The sequence below is a fragment of the Aplosporella prunicola genome (assembly GCF_010093885.1).
Source record: "Aplosporella prunicola CBS 121167 unplaced genomic scaffold K452scaffold_42, whole genome shotgun sequence".
Taxonomy (NCBI): Eukaryota; Fungi; Ascomycota; class Dothideomycetes; order Botryosphaeriales; family Aplosporellaceae; genus Aplosporella; species Aplosporella prunicola.
This window is the reverse complement of record NW_022983570.1, coordinates 13,830-30,358: the sequence shown is the minus strand read 5'-3', so window position 1 is coordinate 30,358 and position 16,529 is coordinate 13,830. Positions and strand designations below refer to the sequence as shown.

General features: G+C 53.1%; 4 protein-coding genes across 4 annotated transcripts; all 4 read right to left on the bottom strand.

Moving 5' to 3' along the window:
* Nucleotides 1-355: 355 nt before the first annotated feature.
* Nucleotides 356-1,282, bottom strand: K452DRAFT_302574 (uncharacterized protein; the record flags this gene model as incomplete). Its single annotated transcript, XM_033542608.1, has 2 exons — nucleotides 356-923; nucleotides 1,011-1,282. 2 exons carry the CDS (start codon nucleotides 1,280-1,282, stop codon nucleotides 356-358), a joined length of 840 nt encoding a protein of 279 aa, XP_033392346.1.
* Nucleotides 1,283-4,412: 3,130 nt separating this feature from the next.
* On the bottom strand, nucleotides 4,413-5,451 carry K452DRAFT_322285 (uncharacterized protein). Its single transcript, XM_033544488.1, has 3 exons — nucleotides 5,069-5,451; nucleotides 4,871-5,000; nucleotides 4,413-4,747 (listed from the first exon to the last, which is right to left on the bottom strand). The coding sequence occupies exons 1-3, from the start codon at nucleotides 5,383-5,385 to the stop codon at nucleotides 4,658-4,660; spliced, it is 537 nt and encodes a 178-aa protein (XP_033392345.1). The 5' UTR covers nucleotides 5,386-5,451; the 3' UTR covers nucleotides 4,413-4,657.
* Nucleotides 5,452-5,592: 141 nt separating this feature from the next.
* K452DRAFT_362393 (uncharacterized protein) lies at nucleotides 5,593-8,616 on the bottom strand. Its single transcript, XM_033546495.1, has 4 exons — nucleotides 7,660-8,616; nucleotides 7,535-7,608; nucleotides 7,420-7,486; nucleotides 5,593-7,374 (listed from the first exon to the last, which is right to left on the bottom strand). The coding sequence occupies exons 1-4, from the start codon at nucleotides 8,511-8,513 to the stop codon at nucleotides 5,658-5,660; spliced, it is 2,712 nt and encodes a 903-aa protein (XP_033392344.1). The 5' UTR covers nucleotides 8,514-8,616; the 3' UTR covers nucleotides 5,593-5,657.
* A 1,168-nt stretch (nucleotides 8,617-9,784) lies between these two features.
* On the bottom strand, nucleotides 9,785-16,376 carry K452DRAFT_322283 (uncharacterized protein). The gene is made up of 3 exons (XM_033544487.1): nucleotides 16,027-16,376; nucleotides 12,136-15,978; nucleotides 9,785-12,087 (listed from the first exon to the last, which is right to left on the bottom strand). The coding sequence occupies exons 1-3, from the start codon at nucleotides 16,053-16,055 to the stop codon at nucleotides 10,071-10,073; spliced, it is 5,889 nt and encodes a 1,962-aa protein (XP_033392343.1). The 5' UTR covers nucleotides 16,056-16,376; the 3' UTR covers nucleotides 9,785-10,070.
* Between the last annotated feature and the right edge of the window lie 153 nt (nucleotides 16,377-16,529).

Genomic DNA, 16,529 nt, shown 5'->3' with positions numbered 1-16,529 from the left:
TTGGCGGATTGAAGGCGGCATGTACTTGGACGTCAAAAGTAAATGACTCATAGTGGGGAAATCTGATGTAATTAATATCTTGAGGGTCCCGAGCACGAGCATAGTATTGGAGTGCTACGCCCAGGGATGGAGCCGATGCAGTTGACAAAAGACATCTATCTAGCCCTCAATCACCAAACCTCCAAAGCTGCCCATACTGCTCGAAAAAGAGTGTGATTTCCACCGCCATGACGCTTGGTACCTAGCAATCCGCACTGATTCCACCAGATCTACCGCAAGAGAGAAATTTGAGTCGAATGCTTGGAAAGCTAGCCGCTGTAGCCCGATTTCAAGTGATTCTTCTGCGTTCGTGAGACTAGTCCAAGATCATCCGAGGCTCGTCGGTGAGCTCAAGGTCCCGAAGTGCGTCAGTGATCTCAAGAGGCTTCTTCTCTGTAGTGGAAAGCAACACTTTTATTGGGCCGGGAAACTGGACTAACAGCTTTACGAAGTCGTAGAAGCCGTCTTCCCCAAGGGTGCCATACTCCTCTCCGTGGCTGATGTGCTGGAGGCGGTCCCAAGATGCTTGAGGGACGGTCATTTCCGATATCCACATCTTGAACCGAGGCAATTCGAAGTGATCGGTGACTGACAACTTGAAGTCTTCCCAGGTGAGCCTAGCGACACGATGGATGGTGTTAAACCGAGCTGCCCTGCCTCCCGGCAGCATAGATGGCATGTTCACCCATGCAACTTCAACTATGCCTTCAGCTCTTGACACAGGAACAGGATTCGGGTTGGTTGTACTGTCTTGTAGTGCAGAAGATTGTGACTGCGAGGCCTCCCAACACAACCGCTGAATGACGTACCAGACGCGCCATTGACCCTCTAGGACTGTGAGGTGCTTCCGGAACAGAATTCCATGTAGTAGTTCGGTGTTTATTCTTGTGAGGTGGTAGAGCAGCTAACACTTCTAATCTTTCTCATCCCATCTAATAGTATGGTTAAAGTCCGGAATCTGAACCATGTACTTGCATCTGCCATATTCTAGGTCGGTTGCTAGGTGAAGTGCTACCTGCTCAAACTCTACCCTGTTGGCTCTTTGATTGCGACCATTTTTGCCCGTGGTAGCGGCATGCTGCTGAGGCAGCAGCCAATAATAGTTGAATATCTGCCACCACCTTTGAACTAGTCGTTCATCAACCATCCACTCCCGTAGTGCATCTGTAGACTCAAACTCCAATTCCACTGCGAGCTTGGCGAGGTCTTGGTAAAGCCCGCCTTCGCCCTGTCCTGACGACATCGTGACTTGCGGACAAACGTGAAGTTGGAAGTCAGACTAGTTGAGCAACATCATGGCCTTGAGGCAGATGGATCGTGACCTGTTGATCATGAAGTGAGATAATGTCCAAGGTTAGGCTTTGCGGTATGACTTACGAGCGAGGGCTGGTCTCTCAGAATGCTTGACTGTAGAGACAAAGGTGAAGTAGGGCTGGTCGAGTCAGAGCGTTGATCCGGCGACGGTCGTTGACTTGGTTGCAGAGGGTTCGAGGTGAAACGTAAGTGAGGGAGCAAACCTCAGCGTTTGTCGAGCGTGGAGTCGGCGAGTGGTTGGCGTGCTGACAATGTCGGAAGCTTGACGGTAGAGACAAGGTCAAAGTCAGATTAGTAGAGTCCAAGAGAGCCTGTGACGGTCGCAGAGAGCTCGACGCGCAACGTGAGGAAGTAAAGCTCAGAGGTTGTCGAGCGTGGAGACGGTGGGGGTGGTTGGCGCGTTGACGATGTCGCTGGAGCTTGGCGGTAGAGACAAGGTCAGAAGCGAGATTAATAGAGCCAGAGAGTTGAGTCGGTGACAGTAGCTGGCTTGGTCGCAGGAGTGAGTGAGGGAGTGAAACCTCGGAGCTTGTCAAATGTCGATGGGAGAATCGACGGTGGTTGGCGTGCTGACAATGTCGCAGAAGCTTGACGGTAGAGACAATGTCAAAAGCAGGACTAGTAGAGTCTGAGAGTTAAGCCTGCGATAATGTTGGCTTGATCGCGGCGTTAACGGGGGTGGGTTCAAAATTCTGCAGCGAAAAAGCGTACAATGGCGGCGTAAAGAGAAAAGGAGCAGAAGCAAAGGAGCGGAGACAGATAAAGCAACTCCTGCGCAAGCCACAGTTACGTCATTATATAGTACTAGAAACGCTACAATGGTTTCACTTTACTGTGCTATCATTTTTCAGCGATATAACGGTCATTTGTTTTTTACACAGTACAATGATGCCATTGTCGAAAAACACCAACACGAACATGTAGTCAATAAGCGTCAGTCCAGTGCTAAAGCTTTCATCAGGCGTAGATGCACAAAAAAATAACCCAATCCTAGTGGGAATAGACGCAAAGGTGTAAGTTGCCTCAGACGTCCTCGACTACAAGGCGTACCTTCTTAAAGAACAGTCTTTTATAGATGGTCCCCGCAAACGCAAGTCCGTATTCTCTATTATAGTACGTTGTAGAAGGCAACAACTAGGAGACCGACAAGTAGCTGACGTATGTCTTCGGAGTTTTCGTCTTGTGTGATTTTCGGAAATGCCTTGAGCGAAAGCTTTGAAGACCCATCTTTCGATGACATCATTGGTTTTAAGCTTAGCTCTGGATGATTCCCAGCAGGCGCACAACTTCTGTCTCTCCGGTCTTAATGATCCAGCTGACTGTAAAGGCGCGGGCTAGGTAGCTGTGAAAGCTCTCCGCGCGCACGTCTCCATCAGCACAAACACTGACGCATCTCCACCCACACAACGCATTCACAAACAAGCCCATCCCTCTACACATACGTAAATCATAGCCTCTAACTACCCAGAATATACATACCACCGCCGCGCCACATCCACCGCCCTCCGCCCCATCCAGACCCCCGCCACACACCCCACCACCCACCCACAGACCTACACCATGCGCCCCCGCAGCCGCACAAGCACATGCGCTTCGTAGCTGCAGCATCCAGAGCATTATTGTCTTTCCATACAAGGTCTGGGAGTATTTCTTCCTGCTTGAGGATATGCACGGGCGCAGGTAGATGGCTCATGATGTTTGCGCTGCAGGCTTTTGTAATCACTGCGCTGTTCCCCATCCCGGAAGTACATATAAGGAGGTTCTGTGGGCAGAGGCTACGCGCTAATGGGGCTTTATGAATGTGCTCTTGGCCTTTGTGTGGAGTTAGTTGTCCTGTGCTGTTGTGGGTGTTTTGGAGGAGGAAGAGGTGGTGGTGGTGCTGGCGGCGGATACCACAACCACAACCACAACCACGTCTCAAAGGCTAGAGCCACTATGCACGCACGTACGCATGCACAAGGTACCGATCCATTCATCTATGAGTCCAGCCAGCCAGTCGACAGTTCACTCATTAAAATGTTTATCTGCACGTACACATACGGTATATGTATAAGTCCATTCTACTTCCCGCCTGATGTAAATACACCCATCCTTGCATTGCGATCTTGTTGAGTATTCGTCTACCGCACAGATGTGTTGTCCACATCACATAATGATACAACTGCATAAGTACGTAATATGCTTTCTACCCCTTGATAAATTCCATCTTCATATTCTTATAAGTACCTATATATCCTTAGAGAATTATGTTATCGTACCTCTATAGGTCACTCTAGTACGTTCTATGTTCTTATCTTACCATACTTTGGAATGCTATCATACCTAGTTCTTTTCACCTTTACATGGTTACCTAGCGAGTACTAGCCTTAATAACAGTTTGATATAACTATCGAGAAAGTACTCTGTAGGTTAGGAAGTCCTTACTTAATAAGTATTTAAAAAGGCGAGCGAATTTCCCGAGGCAGGATAATCTATCCATGTTTTGACTGTCTTGCCCACCCGCAGTAGTATAGCAACCAAATAGCTGAAAACGCTTCCTCGCCTTCTCAAAATCAGACTCTCGAGCTCTTCATTAACCGCTCTTGTATCTTCACATCTCTTTGCCCTCATACAGGCCCAACACTGCGAGGGGATCCTGCACAAGTACATTTCTGCATCCTTCTAAATGCCCTCATCCATACGTGTGTGTTCGTCTCAACAACGTCGCGACCACCCAAGCGTGCAGTGTTGCAGACGCTTGTACCTGTTGAGAGAGCACTTCCCAGAGAAAGGAGTTTTGGCTCCTCGGGGGGCCAAAAGGCGGGTAAGAAGGTCAAGTCAAGATTCGGGTGCTGCTTGGCTGGTTGCTTTGAATGTTCGTAGAACGAACTCGATATCTCTGTAGCTTCATGCAGTTCGTGTCCACGTGTGTAAGGGGGCCAATTTGTTTGACTTGCATCAGCACTATGCAGGGCTAGGACACACATAGCAAAGCTGTCAGTCAACAGCCGCTCTATTAGTTTGTCTGTCTGTCTACACGCACGCGGGCGCGCCTCTTACCTCACCACAGTCTATATATATACCCATTCATATACCGCGCTCTTACCAGCCAAGCATGTCTCAGAATCCACCTCTTCCGCCCACCATTTCCGTCCAAGAGCTCCATTTGGCGCACGCCGGTCGTCTGTCTTTCCGACTCTGTGCCGCATCCACCCTGCACGCATATACGCATCCGCTCGTCCACGTCGTAAAAAGAAGATTATGTGGTCGACGCACACAGCATTCGAAATTCCCGCAATGCTGCTGCGCTCGCGATGCCCGCAGCCTAGTAGTAGTGGGCCATCTCGAGGCCGGCGCGCTTGAAGCCGCACTTGACGTAGAAGCCCTCGTTTGCCTCCGAGCAGTCGAGGATAGTCTGCAAGCACACCATGCGCATTAGCTCTCAATCCTCCAATTCGAGCCCAACTCCAATTCCGTTTCTGTCCTGCGGGGTGGTGCAGGGTGATGGTCTGGGGGCTCCGAGCAGAGACAAACATACCTTGTAGCAGCCGACCTTCTCCGCAACATGGTCCAGGGTCTGGATGATGCGCAGGCCCAGCTTCTTTCCCTGCTGGTCCTTCGCGACCGCGATATCCTCGATATGGCCGACGAGGCCTAGGTTGTGGATACTAGCACACAGGAGGCATTAGCAAGCACTTCCAAACTGCACTCCGTCCCCTCCCCAGGCGAAACTCACAACTTGCGCTCGACAATCAACGCGCCGGTGCCGACAACCTTCTTGTTCTCATCCAGCACGCAGACCAAAAAGTACTCGTCGTTGCGGCGGGTCATCCAGTCGAAGCGCTCGTCCCACTTGGCCTCGCTGACCTCGCCGACGGTGGTCAGCACGCGCAGCACGTCGAGGAAGCCGGCGTGGTAGTCGGCGCGCTGGACGGGGCGCACCGAGTAGCCGGCGGGCAGGGCGGCCTGGACGTCGGGCGAGATGAGCGACGTGTTGAAGAGGGGCGCGTGGGGGTCGGCAAGGACGGGTGCGGCGGCGGCGGGGGTCGTCATGGTGGCGGCGGTGGGGGATTGGCGGGAGGTCGAGGTCGAGGGGGCGAGAAGTGAGGGGCAGTGGTGATGAGAAGAGGGTATCAGAGGGAATTGAGGGGAAAAGGAGAGTGGAGAGGGCTGAGCGAGCAAATGGTAATGGTACCTGATCGGCGGGTGCGCCGCTGTCATGGCTATTTTTAGTTGCCACCACAAGCCCATCTTAGGTAGAGTGTCAGCAGCAGCACGAGAAATACGACAACGGCCCATTAACCCATCCAATAACCCATCCAACCTCAACTGCCCTCCCCGCCCATCCTCGCATTCAAATACACGTCCAGCGCGCTCGCCTGCTGCCCCACGACGGCCTGCCCGCACGCGCACCGGCCCTGCACCACGCCCCCCGCCTTCAGCACCGCCTGCAGCGCCGCCTCCAGCAGCCTGTTCTGGCGCTCGAGCTCCTCGACCCGCGCCTCCATCTCGCCCGCTCTGTCCCTACCACCGCCACCCTGCGACGCCGCGGGCTGCCCCACCACCGACCCCGCCGCGGCCGACGTCACCGACATGGCCGACGGCGTGCGCAGCGTGTCGTGCGAGACGCGCTGCTGCTCCCCACCCGGCACAAACTTGAGCGACGACGCGCGCCGCGCGTGTGCGTGCCCCTGCGAGTGATACGACCCCCCCGAACGCACAAGAAACTCATCTCTATCCTCCCTCTCCGCCGGCTCGGCAGCCACGGGCATCATGTCCGAGGCCGTGCGCACCGCGATGGGGAGGGGGCGCGAGTAAGACGGATGCCGCTCGCGCAGCACGAGGCGCGCGGGCTTCGCCTTGGTAGGCTTCTTGGGGAGGGGGGAGGGGGGGTTGTCCAAGAGGGTGTGGACGGGGGAGAGGGAGATGGCCGTGTTTGTGCCCGAGGCTGGGGATGAGAGTTTGTCTTCGTCGCTTGGGAGCAGCAGTGCCGTCGACACTGGGCGGGTAATGGTCACGATAGAAGCCTGGCCCTGGCCGTCTTCTTTCCTGCGCCTCAGCAGCTTAGCCCGCTCGAGCTGGTCGCGCGACGAAGACCGCCTGCCAATGTCCGCGCTCGACGTCTCCTCCACCAGCGGTTGCGAGACAATCTCATCAATGCCATGCCGCTCGCGCTGCAAGTCGCGCAGCTTCCTCGCGCGGATCTTGTCTTCCCGCGTGCGGTGCCTCGTCACCTGGCGCGCGCCATGTCTTGGTCGGTCGCGGCTGGGCGGGGAAGACGAAGAAGTCGCCGAGTCTGGGCGATCGAGCAGGGAGTCGACGCGGTTGTGGTGCGCTGTTGCTTCGTCTTCCGTCTCTGTGACCGTGCTTGATGCTTGCTTCGACTGCTGCATCTCGTTTGGAGACGCCGCTCTGCTTTGTTGCTCTTTGCAAGAAGAAGGCCGCCGTAGCCCCAGCCCCGCGAGCCGCTGCTGCTCAGTACTCGAGTCTTCGGCTGAGCCGGAACGGTCGCAGGACAAGTCTTCTTCCTTGAGGGCGCCAGCCGTGGCCTGCTCGTTCGAAAGACGAGGCAAAGGTTCAGACGCCCCAACCGCTGGCGATGGCAAGTTCGACGGTGGGTTACTAAACAGCGCAGCCTTTGCGTCTGTAGCCGCGGCGCAGGCCGACTTCTTGATATCCGGCTTGTCAATGATACTAAGACCAAGCTCGGTACCCGGGACGGGCTTGCGCCTGATCTCCGTCCCGGTGCTGTTGCTGCTGACGGTGCTGACTTTGCGCAGAGCAGGTCTCGGATCTTCTGCTAGGCTGACCCGCCGGTATTCTGGTAGGCTCGTTTTCCGCTCTGGTAGAGGTAGACTCCCTTTCCGAAGCCCTACGGGGCTGGCTATTGGCTCTTCGGCCATGGCACTGATCACAGGATCTGAGGCTGGGTCTTGCGCCATGCCGAGCGATGACGATAACCAGTTGTCAAACGTATCTGTCGCCAGAGGACCAAGCGTGTCTGGCAGCGTTGCGACTGATTTTTGCTTGTGAATTTCGTTGCTACCAGATGTTAACACCATTCAACAGTCTTATGTCGATACTCACCCCCAAGAAGTCATCGAAGTATCGTCCGACAGTCCGAGATCAGGTACAATCTGCAAGTATTTCTTGCCTACGCGATAGATCAGTCAAAGTACCCGACCCTCACTAAACTACTCACCATCTTTGGAAACCTTCTGCATAACACCCTGGCTTGGCACAAAGAACTCTGGCGAAGGCGGCTTCCCAGGATACCTACAAAAAATCAGCACATCTCCAAATCAAAACCAACCAAACAAAACTCACCCTCCCTCCACAGTCCCCACCCTCTCTGCAAGACTCTTCCTCCCCTTATACCCCAAAAAACGCAGCGCGCTCCGCCGACCGCGCCGCTTCTTGTTCGCGTCCGCATAGCGCGCCGAGCCTGGCGCCGTGTTGCGCAGAAAGTAAGCCAGGTCGAAAGGGTTGTCGGAGGGGACACGGGAGTATGGCGTGCGCGGCACACCTGCGCTGACCATTCTTGGGCGCGGCGGCGACGTGTCTTGCTGCTGGTCCCAGGAGAAGCGGCGGCGAGCACGCGTGAGTGGGTGATGCTCAGTGGAAGTGCGTTGATCACGGTGCACAGTATCCAGGCTAGTGCGACTTCGGGATGAGGAGGCGGAAGCGGTGGTAGCCGTCGTGGTCTCTTTCAACATCAACAAAGCTTTGGCGTCTTCGGCGCTGTTGAGATCGCTACTAAGATGGCGGGCCAGAGCTGGATGACGATGATGCTGAACAACAGTACAAATGGCGTCTTTTTCTTCGCCTACCCCGTTCTTCAGCAATGCTTCTTTCGCTACCACGGAAGCGTCGATTTCCGAAAGTGACCAGGGCGGCGGTGGGTAGAAGGTATCGGGCGTCAGGAGGTTCCACCAAGGCTCCGAAGGCGGCGTGGACGAAGGCGGATTTTCTAGAGAGAGCTGGTGAAGGCCCTGGTCCTGGTGCGGCTGGGGATGACGCTCACGCTCACTCTCACGGTGGGTCCCGGCCCCGGCCCCGGCCCCGGGGGCTCCGGGCGCGGACGAGCTGGTGCTGCTCGTCTCGTAGGGCCGGGGGGTGTGGTTCATGAAGGACGAGGGGTATCGGCGATGATGCTGGTAGAGGGGCCCGGTCGTGTGCATGGGTACGAGGGTCGGTGTGGGCTTGAAACGCAGCTAGCTGGGTGCTGAGAAGAGATGATGAAAAGAAAAGCAAACAACAGCAGCAGATGTTGCGCGACCCGACGTCGAGATCGATCCAAGTGCAGACGAGCAGACAACTGAACGTGCGTGCACACCGAAAGACATACAGGTTGCTCGGCACCTACGCACCAATATAAACATCTTATTCCTGTCGCCGGCCGCAGTGTTCGTCGCACCGCTGTCCGGCCTCGAGGCTCGCTCCTGCGCAGGCTCCCCAAAATGCTGCCTGCTGCCCTGGTCGCACGCCCGTCAGCGCCATTGTATGCCGTGCTACGTACCCCCCAATGCGTGCGCCGCCCTCGCCCCCAACGCCCAAGTTTCCATGGACGTACCACCCACCGTCCATCCGCCTGGAACGGCCTGAGACGGATGTTACTACGGGTTCGTACAGTACTTGCAGGGGTACTTGTTGCTGTCCATGTCCAGTGATGTTCCCTGGAGATGAAAACAAGTCACTCCAAATTCGCAACCGCCAGAATTGTTCGTATCCCTATAGTAGACAAATTTGGTAGAAGCGAGTGTCCCTACTTTGAAAAGTACTTCTAAAAGCAAAGGCGCATTGGTTACCCAAACCGGAATACCCACAAATCCTACAGTGCTATTTATATCACCAGCTGAACAGTAATCGTTAAAATGCTACCCTACAACGTACTGTCTACAGAGTTTTAGTTTGATTTGATATACCATCATCAAATCACAAGTAAACTAAAATGCCCCCTACAGGCTCTTTCAGATAGCCCCGTTGTCATACATACATTCGTAAGAAATCCAACTTTACCCAAACCCAAATCTACCCGTCACACACTACACTCCCACGCCATGCTCACGTTCAACCAGACCCTTGCATCAAGGCGTGCGGGGCGCGCGTTTACGGCTCCGTCCACATGTGGTGCTAGTGCTGAAACACACGCGCTGACGGATCTATCGGACGGTGCGACGGTGAGATTTGCGCGAGGGCAGGCGGGGAGACGATCTTCCGCGATGGATTTACGCAGGCATATTGACTCCTGCAGGCGCCTGCTGCAGCCACGCACAAGCCTATCAAGCCTTGGTATCGGCTCATTCTGGCTCGCACGCATAGCAGCTGATAGGAAGTACTCCGAGTGGAGATAACGGCGAAAGAAATGGCGGTATGTCTGAGGCGTTCAAGCTGGCTGGGCCTGGAGCTTCAATCTCCGAACATACACACTCTCGCACACAGCACGCATGGCCAGTGCTAGTATCTACCGTAGCAGATGCCCGCTTAACCCGCCCGGACCAGATTAGGTCGTCCCTCCACCGTCTATCTCGGAATGAATCTCTATAATACAGCAAAGCCCATACCCTTCCGCTCCATGCAATAATGCTGACTGTGACGTGCAAAAAGCTTATAACGCCGTTCAATGCTCAGGTGATATATGATGCCGCCTGCCCAGACTTTCACGACGAACCACTGCCCCGGGTGCATTGATAACCCACTGCTTGGGCAACAAGCAAACAAGCGCCGGGCTGCTGCGATCAAGCGTTCCGCGGCTTCTTGGGCTGCGCCGATCGCCTGATGAACGGATCCGTCTGTTGCTTTCTCTTCGCCGGACCCGCCTTTGGACGTGCAGCGCCCGCGCTCGAGGCCGATGGACGCACTTCCGACCCGCCCTTGGAGCCGGGCCTCGAGGAGGGCCGTTCGTTGCTCATCTCCCCTTTAGGCGTGTTGGCGCTCGAGGTTTCCGATTGGTAGTCTTTCATCTCGACGTCCTCATTGGCGGGTTCTGCATCGTAGAAGTCGTCCCAATCACCGGTGGGCAACGCATTCTTTTCCTTCTTGATGCCAGTCTGCGCGACGTTGCCAAAGGCATTCTCCGTCTTGACAGCACCCTCCATCTTGACCACGTCCTCCGCCTTTACCTCCGTCTTGACATCCTCCGCCTTGACCTCCGTCTTGACATCCTCCATCTTGACATCCCCAGATGCAGACTTCGGCTTAACCCCCTTCAAGTACTTAGGCGCCGGGAAAGAAGATGAATGCTTCTGCAGCATCTGCATCAAGTTCCCCTGGGTATATCTTTCCCTCTTCTGCGCATCTTCCACAAGCTTCCTCCAGAACTCACCCCGAATCAAGCTCTGAGAGTTACCCAGCACCCACAATGACGACTTGGCACGCGTGAGACCGACGTTCATACGTCGAATGTCCTGCAAGAAACCAATGCCGCCAGCTGGACTGGCACGTACGCACGAAAAAATGATAATCTCGCTTTCGCGACCTTGGTAGGCGTCCGTAGTGTTGAACTCGATAATGTCGGTGATGGACTCGCCAAAAGAACGCGCAAAGCGCATCTTGAGCTCGCGCAATTGACTCTTGTATGGCGTAATGATGCCCACCTTGTTCTTAAAATCATAGTCCCTGAAATCGCTCATAAGTCGCTTGAACAATTGCATCGCCACTTCAATCTCAGCCAAGTTGATGAGAGAGTGACCCTTCGGTGCCGCTTGATGCTGACCCTGAACATCGAAAAAGCGGTATGGACCGAGAATTGCGCTGGCATGCCACGGCTGCTGGCGCAATCCGCCCATGTTGTCGCCATCCAGAAGTTTGCCATCATAAAATGTCTGGCTTGGAAAGTAACTAATCTCCGGATGCATACGATACTGCGTGTCCAGCAAATGGATATCCTTGGGATGATTGTTCTGCATGCGAACGAACAAACTCTGTTCATATTGAAACCTGGCGGCTTCTTTCGAAAAAACGGTAGGCGGCAGTTGTTTGGGATCTCCGACAAGAATTGCCTTCGAGCAACCATACTTCAATGGAATAAGAGCGCTCATTTCAACACACTGAGCCGCCTCGTCAACGACCACGGTTTCAAACTCAATGTTCAGATTTTGAAACATCTCGTGACCGGAACCGCTCAGAGTCGCACAAATGACATGCGCTTCGTCGAGAACGGATTGCTGGGCTCGCTTACGATTGAGGTCGGCCTGTCGGTTCATGGTTGCTTCGCTGTCCTTGGCATTGTCGATTTGCATGCTGAGCTGCGTCTTGCGGCGACGCAAAGTGTCGAATTCGTTCTTGAGTTCGATCGCGGCTTGCCCCTTGGCAGTCCCAGCGTCGAGCTTATCCCGGGCCTCTCTCAGCTTCTCCGAGACCATCTGATGCTCCTTCATGAGGTTCTGAGTTTCCTCACGCTGATTGCCATTCTGACCTGGATAAGTATTCAACTTGGCATTGACCAGCTCATCCAAAGTAACGTCCTTGACGTTCACGTTCATCGCGTCACTGCGACCCAATCTGACGACCGAAATCTTCTTGTGCTGACCGCTAGTTGTCTTAACGCCCTCCTTGAAACGCATGACGAGTTCGTCAACAGCTGCGTTACTGGGAGCACAGACAAGCAACTTCTTTGGTGTTGGGAGGGTGCGATTGGCTCCGGCGGCCATGGCCGGCTTGGCGATGACAGTACCCTGATTATTCTTAAGGCTGTCGGTTAAAAGGGCGCCGACAATAGCGACGATAGTCTTGGTCTTACCCGAACCCGGTGGTCTAAAAAGTTAGCAACGACAAAATACAATAAAGACAAAAAAAACCCACCCCTGAATCAACGTAAACGCATCATTGTCTATGGCCGACTTGACCGCCTTGGTCTGAGCATTATTCAGATTATAACACGTGCTCAGTGACTCCAATTGCTTGTCGGTATAGTTGAGCAACGGCGATGGCTTCGCTTTGATAATCTCATCACAAAGGTCGTAGTACTGCAGACCCGCAAGGGCACCGTACTCGCGTTCCAAAGGAGTAATGGACTGAATCTTGATTCCGTGTACCGTGGCATTCGGCACCAAAGATGACACCAAAGGATTTCCGGGAATGATACGATACAGCACTTCGATATGTGCCTTTTTCCGACCAATCCTATAAACGCGAGCGAGACAATGAGGTGCCTCTGCCGCCGTTCCGGGAGAGCTCGACTTGGACAAAAGGCAAATGTCACCTTCTGATAGTTGAATTTCCTTATTGTCAGCGTGGGACAATTGCGTGCTCAATTCCAGAAATGCATCAACGCTAGACCGGTTAATAACCTTGACTTCGTACGACTTGAACGTACCCTCCTCCCGAGCTTTGACAAAACCTTGCCAAGCCTCAAGAGTGAGAAGAGGTTGGAACGTGTTCTGATAGTCGTTAGGAGTCATAAACCGATTTGGAACGGCCGTATAAATGTCGGTCCTGGAATTGGGAGGAAAGTCTCCATCATGGAAATAATCCCAACCCAAAATCGTCCTGTGTAATGGTCCCAGATCTGGCGCCAATCTCGCACGCATGTCCTTGAATGACCGGACAAGCCTCTTCTTCTTAACCGGACCCTGTGGCATGAGTGGAAGCTTAGGTTTAGGCGCCTTCTTCTCCTTGGATGGCCCAAAAAGCTCCTCATCAATCTCATCATCGTCATCATCGCTTTCGTCAGAGGACACCATGACTCCCTCTCCCTTGACGGTATGGTCTTTACCAGAAATACCAATACCGCGAAGTCCTGAGCCAGCCTCTGCCGTCTGCGCGGCCACACCCATCAAAGGCAGGTTCTTCTTAGCCTTGGCAATGGCTTCGAGATCCCGTCTCTTCTTCGCTTCTTTTTCAAGTTCCCGCTGTCGTCTGAATTCACTCATGTTCTTCTCACTTTCGGCCTTCCTAGCAGCAACAGCACGTTCCTTCTGCTGTTGAGCTGCCTGAATGCGCGCTCTGTAGGCCTCTGCACCTCTCGAACTGTCCGCAATGACCTTACTGAGAGAATCAGAGTCGTCCGTGTCAGGGCTTGCCGTCGAAACATGACCTGAACCGCTCTTTGCCCATCCTGCAAGCGTGCCTTGCTTTGCAGGCTTCTTTTCGACCTTGGTGATAGAAATACCAAGATTATCCTCAAGAGCTCGAGAAAGTTCAGCCTTTTGCGAGAGCGAAAGCTTAGTCTTGGTTTTGTCGCTCAAAACTTCTTGCATAAAAAGCCGAGTCTGGTCAGTAACCTCCATCGAGACATCCTGAAGACGCTTGAGAAGCTTGGTAGTAAGATCCACAGCTTTGCCAATGAGGTATTCATCCCTCAACCTCAACCAGATGACCATGTGATACATGGTTTGTTGAGGATACTTCAACAAAACAGTCCCAGTATCCAGAGATTTGTCGGCACCTCCTCTCGCCTGATTTAAAGCGCTCGCGAAATGGCTGTACTCGTCGAAAAGCCTATCAGCAAACTGCATTGTATCGCGACAAAAGTCCATCATCAGAGTCTTTTCATGTCCGACGTTGCTCCACTTTTCCATCATTTCAAAGATGGTCATCAAGGCATGCCATAAAGACTGCCAAAGAAATTCAGTGGTATTCGCCTCCTCAATCGACAAGGAACGTTCCCTCAGAACACCATCTTGTGGACTGCAAAGAACATCGACAACATCAGAGCAAACCTTGAGCATGCTCTGACATGGCGCAAAAACTTTCCTCTTGGAAATCCGGCGCAACGTCTTTGACATGGAGTCCAATGCGTTGATGTAAAACGACTTGATAATGTGACCGAGAGCATCTCTACGACTATCTTGAGAACTGACGCTCTTCAAAATCTCAATCGCGGCTTGACGTGGCTCCGCTTCAGAGGCGAACAAATGGACAATGACGGCATGCGAAGCATCTCTAGCTTCGAACAATTTGTCGAGTTCTTCAGGTGTAAACTCTGCAATCTTCTCCAAGATGGAACCGACGGATTTCGAAAAGCTGTAGAGAGTGTTGTTGTACCAGTGTCTGCCTTTGGACATTTGCGCACCATTTTTTACGACAAATTTTTCGGTTCCGACCAAAGGAGCAGCTCCAGCCAGTGCCTTTGTTGGCAATGCAACATCATCAGATGCAACAGCCTTCGTAACGGCGTCCCAAATAGGGGAAATAGCGTTGAGGTCATGCTGCAAATGTTCGTCGCGGGCCAATATCTCCCTGTCAATGTCAAGGGATAAACAGTCCAAAGCCAACGCCTTTTCGATTATGCCCAAAGAAAGATCCACTTCCTCAGGGCTCCCCGTTTTGATTGTGGATAGAACAACTCCAATATGAAGCGAAATAAACTCCAGCAAATCATGTACGGTGGCAGCACCGACAAAGGTAGACCGAGTCTTTCCCTCGTTTAGCTTGGTCAAGGTTTGGACGAGAACCTGAAATCCCAACTTATAACAGAACGATCGGGAGGCGCGCGAGTATCTGTCTTCTTGGAATCGACGCAACAGCTGGTTGACGAGTGAACGACAGGCGGGTGTCTGATTGGAAGGTTTAATTGAGCCGAAAAACGAATCAATCCAGCCGAATGCTTCCTTCAACGATTGATCCGAAGTCTCCTCATTAGCTTGCAATAAAACCTGATCCAGAGTCTTGTTGTTCAAAATTTGCTCAATGACAGTGACTGGAGAGATGGCTCCCATGGCATCCCAAAAGTCTACTGGTGACTTGTCGAGCAATTGTTGAATGGTACCGATGAGATCCTTAAAACCGCTAAACTCAAACCGCAGATGCTCCAGAGCGAGCATGCAAATGTCAATGTCGATGGCTCTCAGAGATTGGGTGATGAGTTCCTTGTCCAACTTATCAACAATAATCTTGACGCCTCCCCAAAAAGGAGACAAAAAGTCGGCCTCCAGATTGGTAAGTTGGACTCTCTTCATCGCATCGAACAATGGATCCCGTACTGAACCAGCGAATTCTGCCTTGGTCAAGCCGCGTTTGAACTTTGTGAACATGGTGAAAGCCCAAACATAACGATCTTCGTTAGGGCTGAAGATGAACCTCGACATTGCAGGCAGATAATTGCCAAGCCGCAGACGCTTCCTGGTCTGGACGAGCTTGAAGGGCTCATCAAAGTGCTTTTGCAAAAGGGCCTCGTTCTTCAAAAGTGCTTCGCAACTGAGCGACTCAAACAAGGCATACATTCCTTGAGAGTCCAAGGAAGCTATACCACGAGATTCAGGTGGCGCGCTTCGAAGCTTGTCATCCGCGTGGTCGAGTCCAGCTGTAATGCGCTCAAGGTTCATGTCATCAAAGACACGCATAAACTCTGCCACCTCGTCGGAGTCGTAATCCTCTTCCAGCCCATGCTTCAACTCCGGCCTTGACCTGTGGTACATCCTGATGCAAATATCACAGGAGGTCATGGTTGCATTCAAGCGACCCTTCAGCCATTCTTGGTACGGAACGGCATCGGCCCCGTTAAAGGCAAATATCCGGAGGCACTGTAAGACCAGTTGTTTCCTCTCCTCCGCCTTGTCCAGCGCCCTAAGACGATGCCGCTTGTCATTCTCGCTTTCATCATCTAGCATGCCGTACAGGTCCTCGTCCAGGAATAGTCCGTTGGGATCGCGAGCATCTCGGGGGCAGAAGAGGTGGACGTCTTCGGAAAGGGACTGGAGCTCACTAAATCAAGTCAGCAATCTGTAGAAATAGTATAATCATGATGCGTACTGGAGCTTCTCAACCAGTGTTTCACCCATTATGTTGACGGGCTATCATTCGGAGGTGTGGAAATCGGTGTCGCAAGCTCTAGATTTCAGACAATGACATTTCGACCGAAATAAAGAGCGAGTGAGGAGCCGTGGAGCCAGGAATGAGGTGCGCAAGTAGAATAGGTGGCGACTTGGCCTGGTCAAGGTCGTCAAGGGCTATGTACTGGAAACGGACCCTGGGGATAAAGAACCGCGGGCGGTTGCCAGAGCGCAGCGAGCGAAGTTGCAAGGATCAAAAAGCAAAGTGTATGTGAAGCGGCCCCGGCGCTCCGGATTGAGTGGGACCTATTACTGTGAAATGAGGCGTAGAGGACCGCAGCGAAAGAAAGATGTTTAGGCAGCGCAGCTCGCCGAGAAATGCCATCATTCGCGAGTGCACCAGGGCACGTCCGCGGCGCGCCAAGACAGCCGTCGGCGCGTCCTCAACTCCGATCATGCAAGTCATTACAAGGGCACGCTCCA

Coding starts and splice junctions, on each gene's coding strand:
- K452DRAFT_362393 (XM_033546495.1), bottom strand. CDS start 8,513: ATGCACACGACCGGGCCCCTCTACCAGCATCATCGCCGATACCCCTCG. Junction 7,609..7,659: donor GTGGGGACTGTGGAGGGAGG/GTGAGTTTTGTT, acceptor GATTTTTTGTAG/GTATCCTGGGAAGCCGCCTT. Junction 7,375..7,419: donor ACTTCGATGACTTCTTGGGG/GTGAGTATCGAC, acceptor AACATCTGGTAG/CAACGAAATTCACAAGCAAA.
- K452DRAFT_322283 (XM_033544487.1), bottom strand. CDS start 16,055: ATGGGTGAAACACTGGTTGAGAAGCTCCA. Junction 15,979..16,026: donor ACACTGGTTGAGAAGCTCCA/GTACGCATCATG, acceptor GACTTGATTTAG/TGAGCTCCAGTCCCTTTCCG. Junction 12,088..12,135: donor GCGTTTACGTTGATTCAGGG/GTGGGTTTTTTT, acceptor CTAACTTTTTAG/ACCACCGGGTTCGGGTAAGA.
- K452DRAFT_322285 (XM_033544488.1), bottom strand. CDS start 5,385: ATGACGACCCCCGCCGCCGCCGCACCCGTCCTTGCCGACCCCCACGCG. Junction 5,001..5,068: donor TTGATTGTCGAGCGCAAGTT/GTGAGTTTCGCC, acceptor CCTGTGTGCTAG/TATCCACAACCTAGGCCTCG. Junction 4,748..4,870: donor AGAAGGTCGGCTGCTACAAG/GTATGTTTGTCT, acceptor GTGTGCTTGCAG/ACTATCCTCGACTGCTCGGA.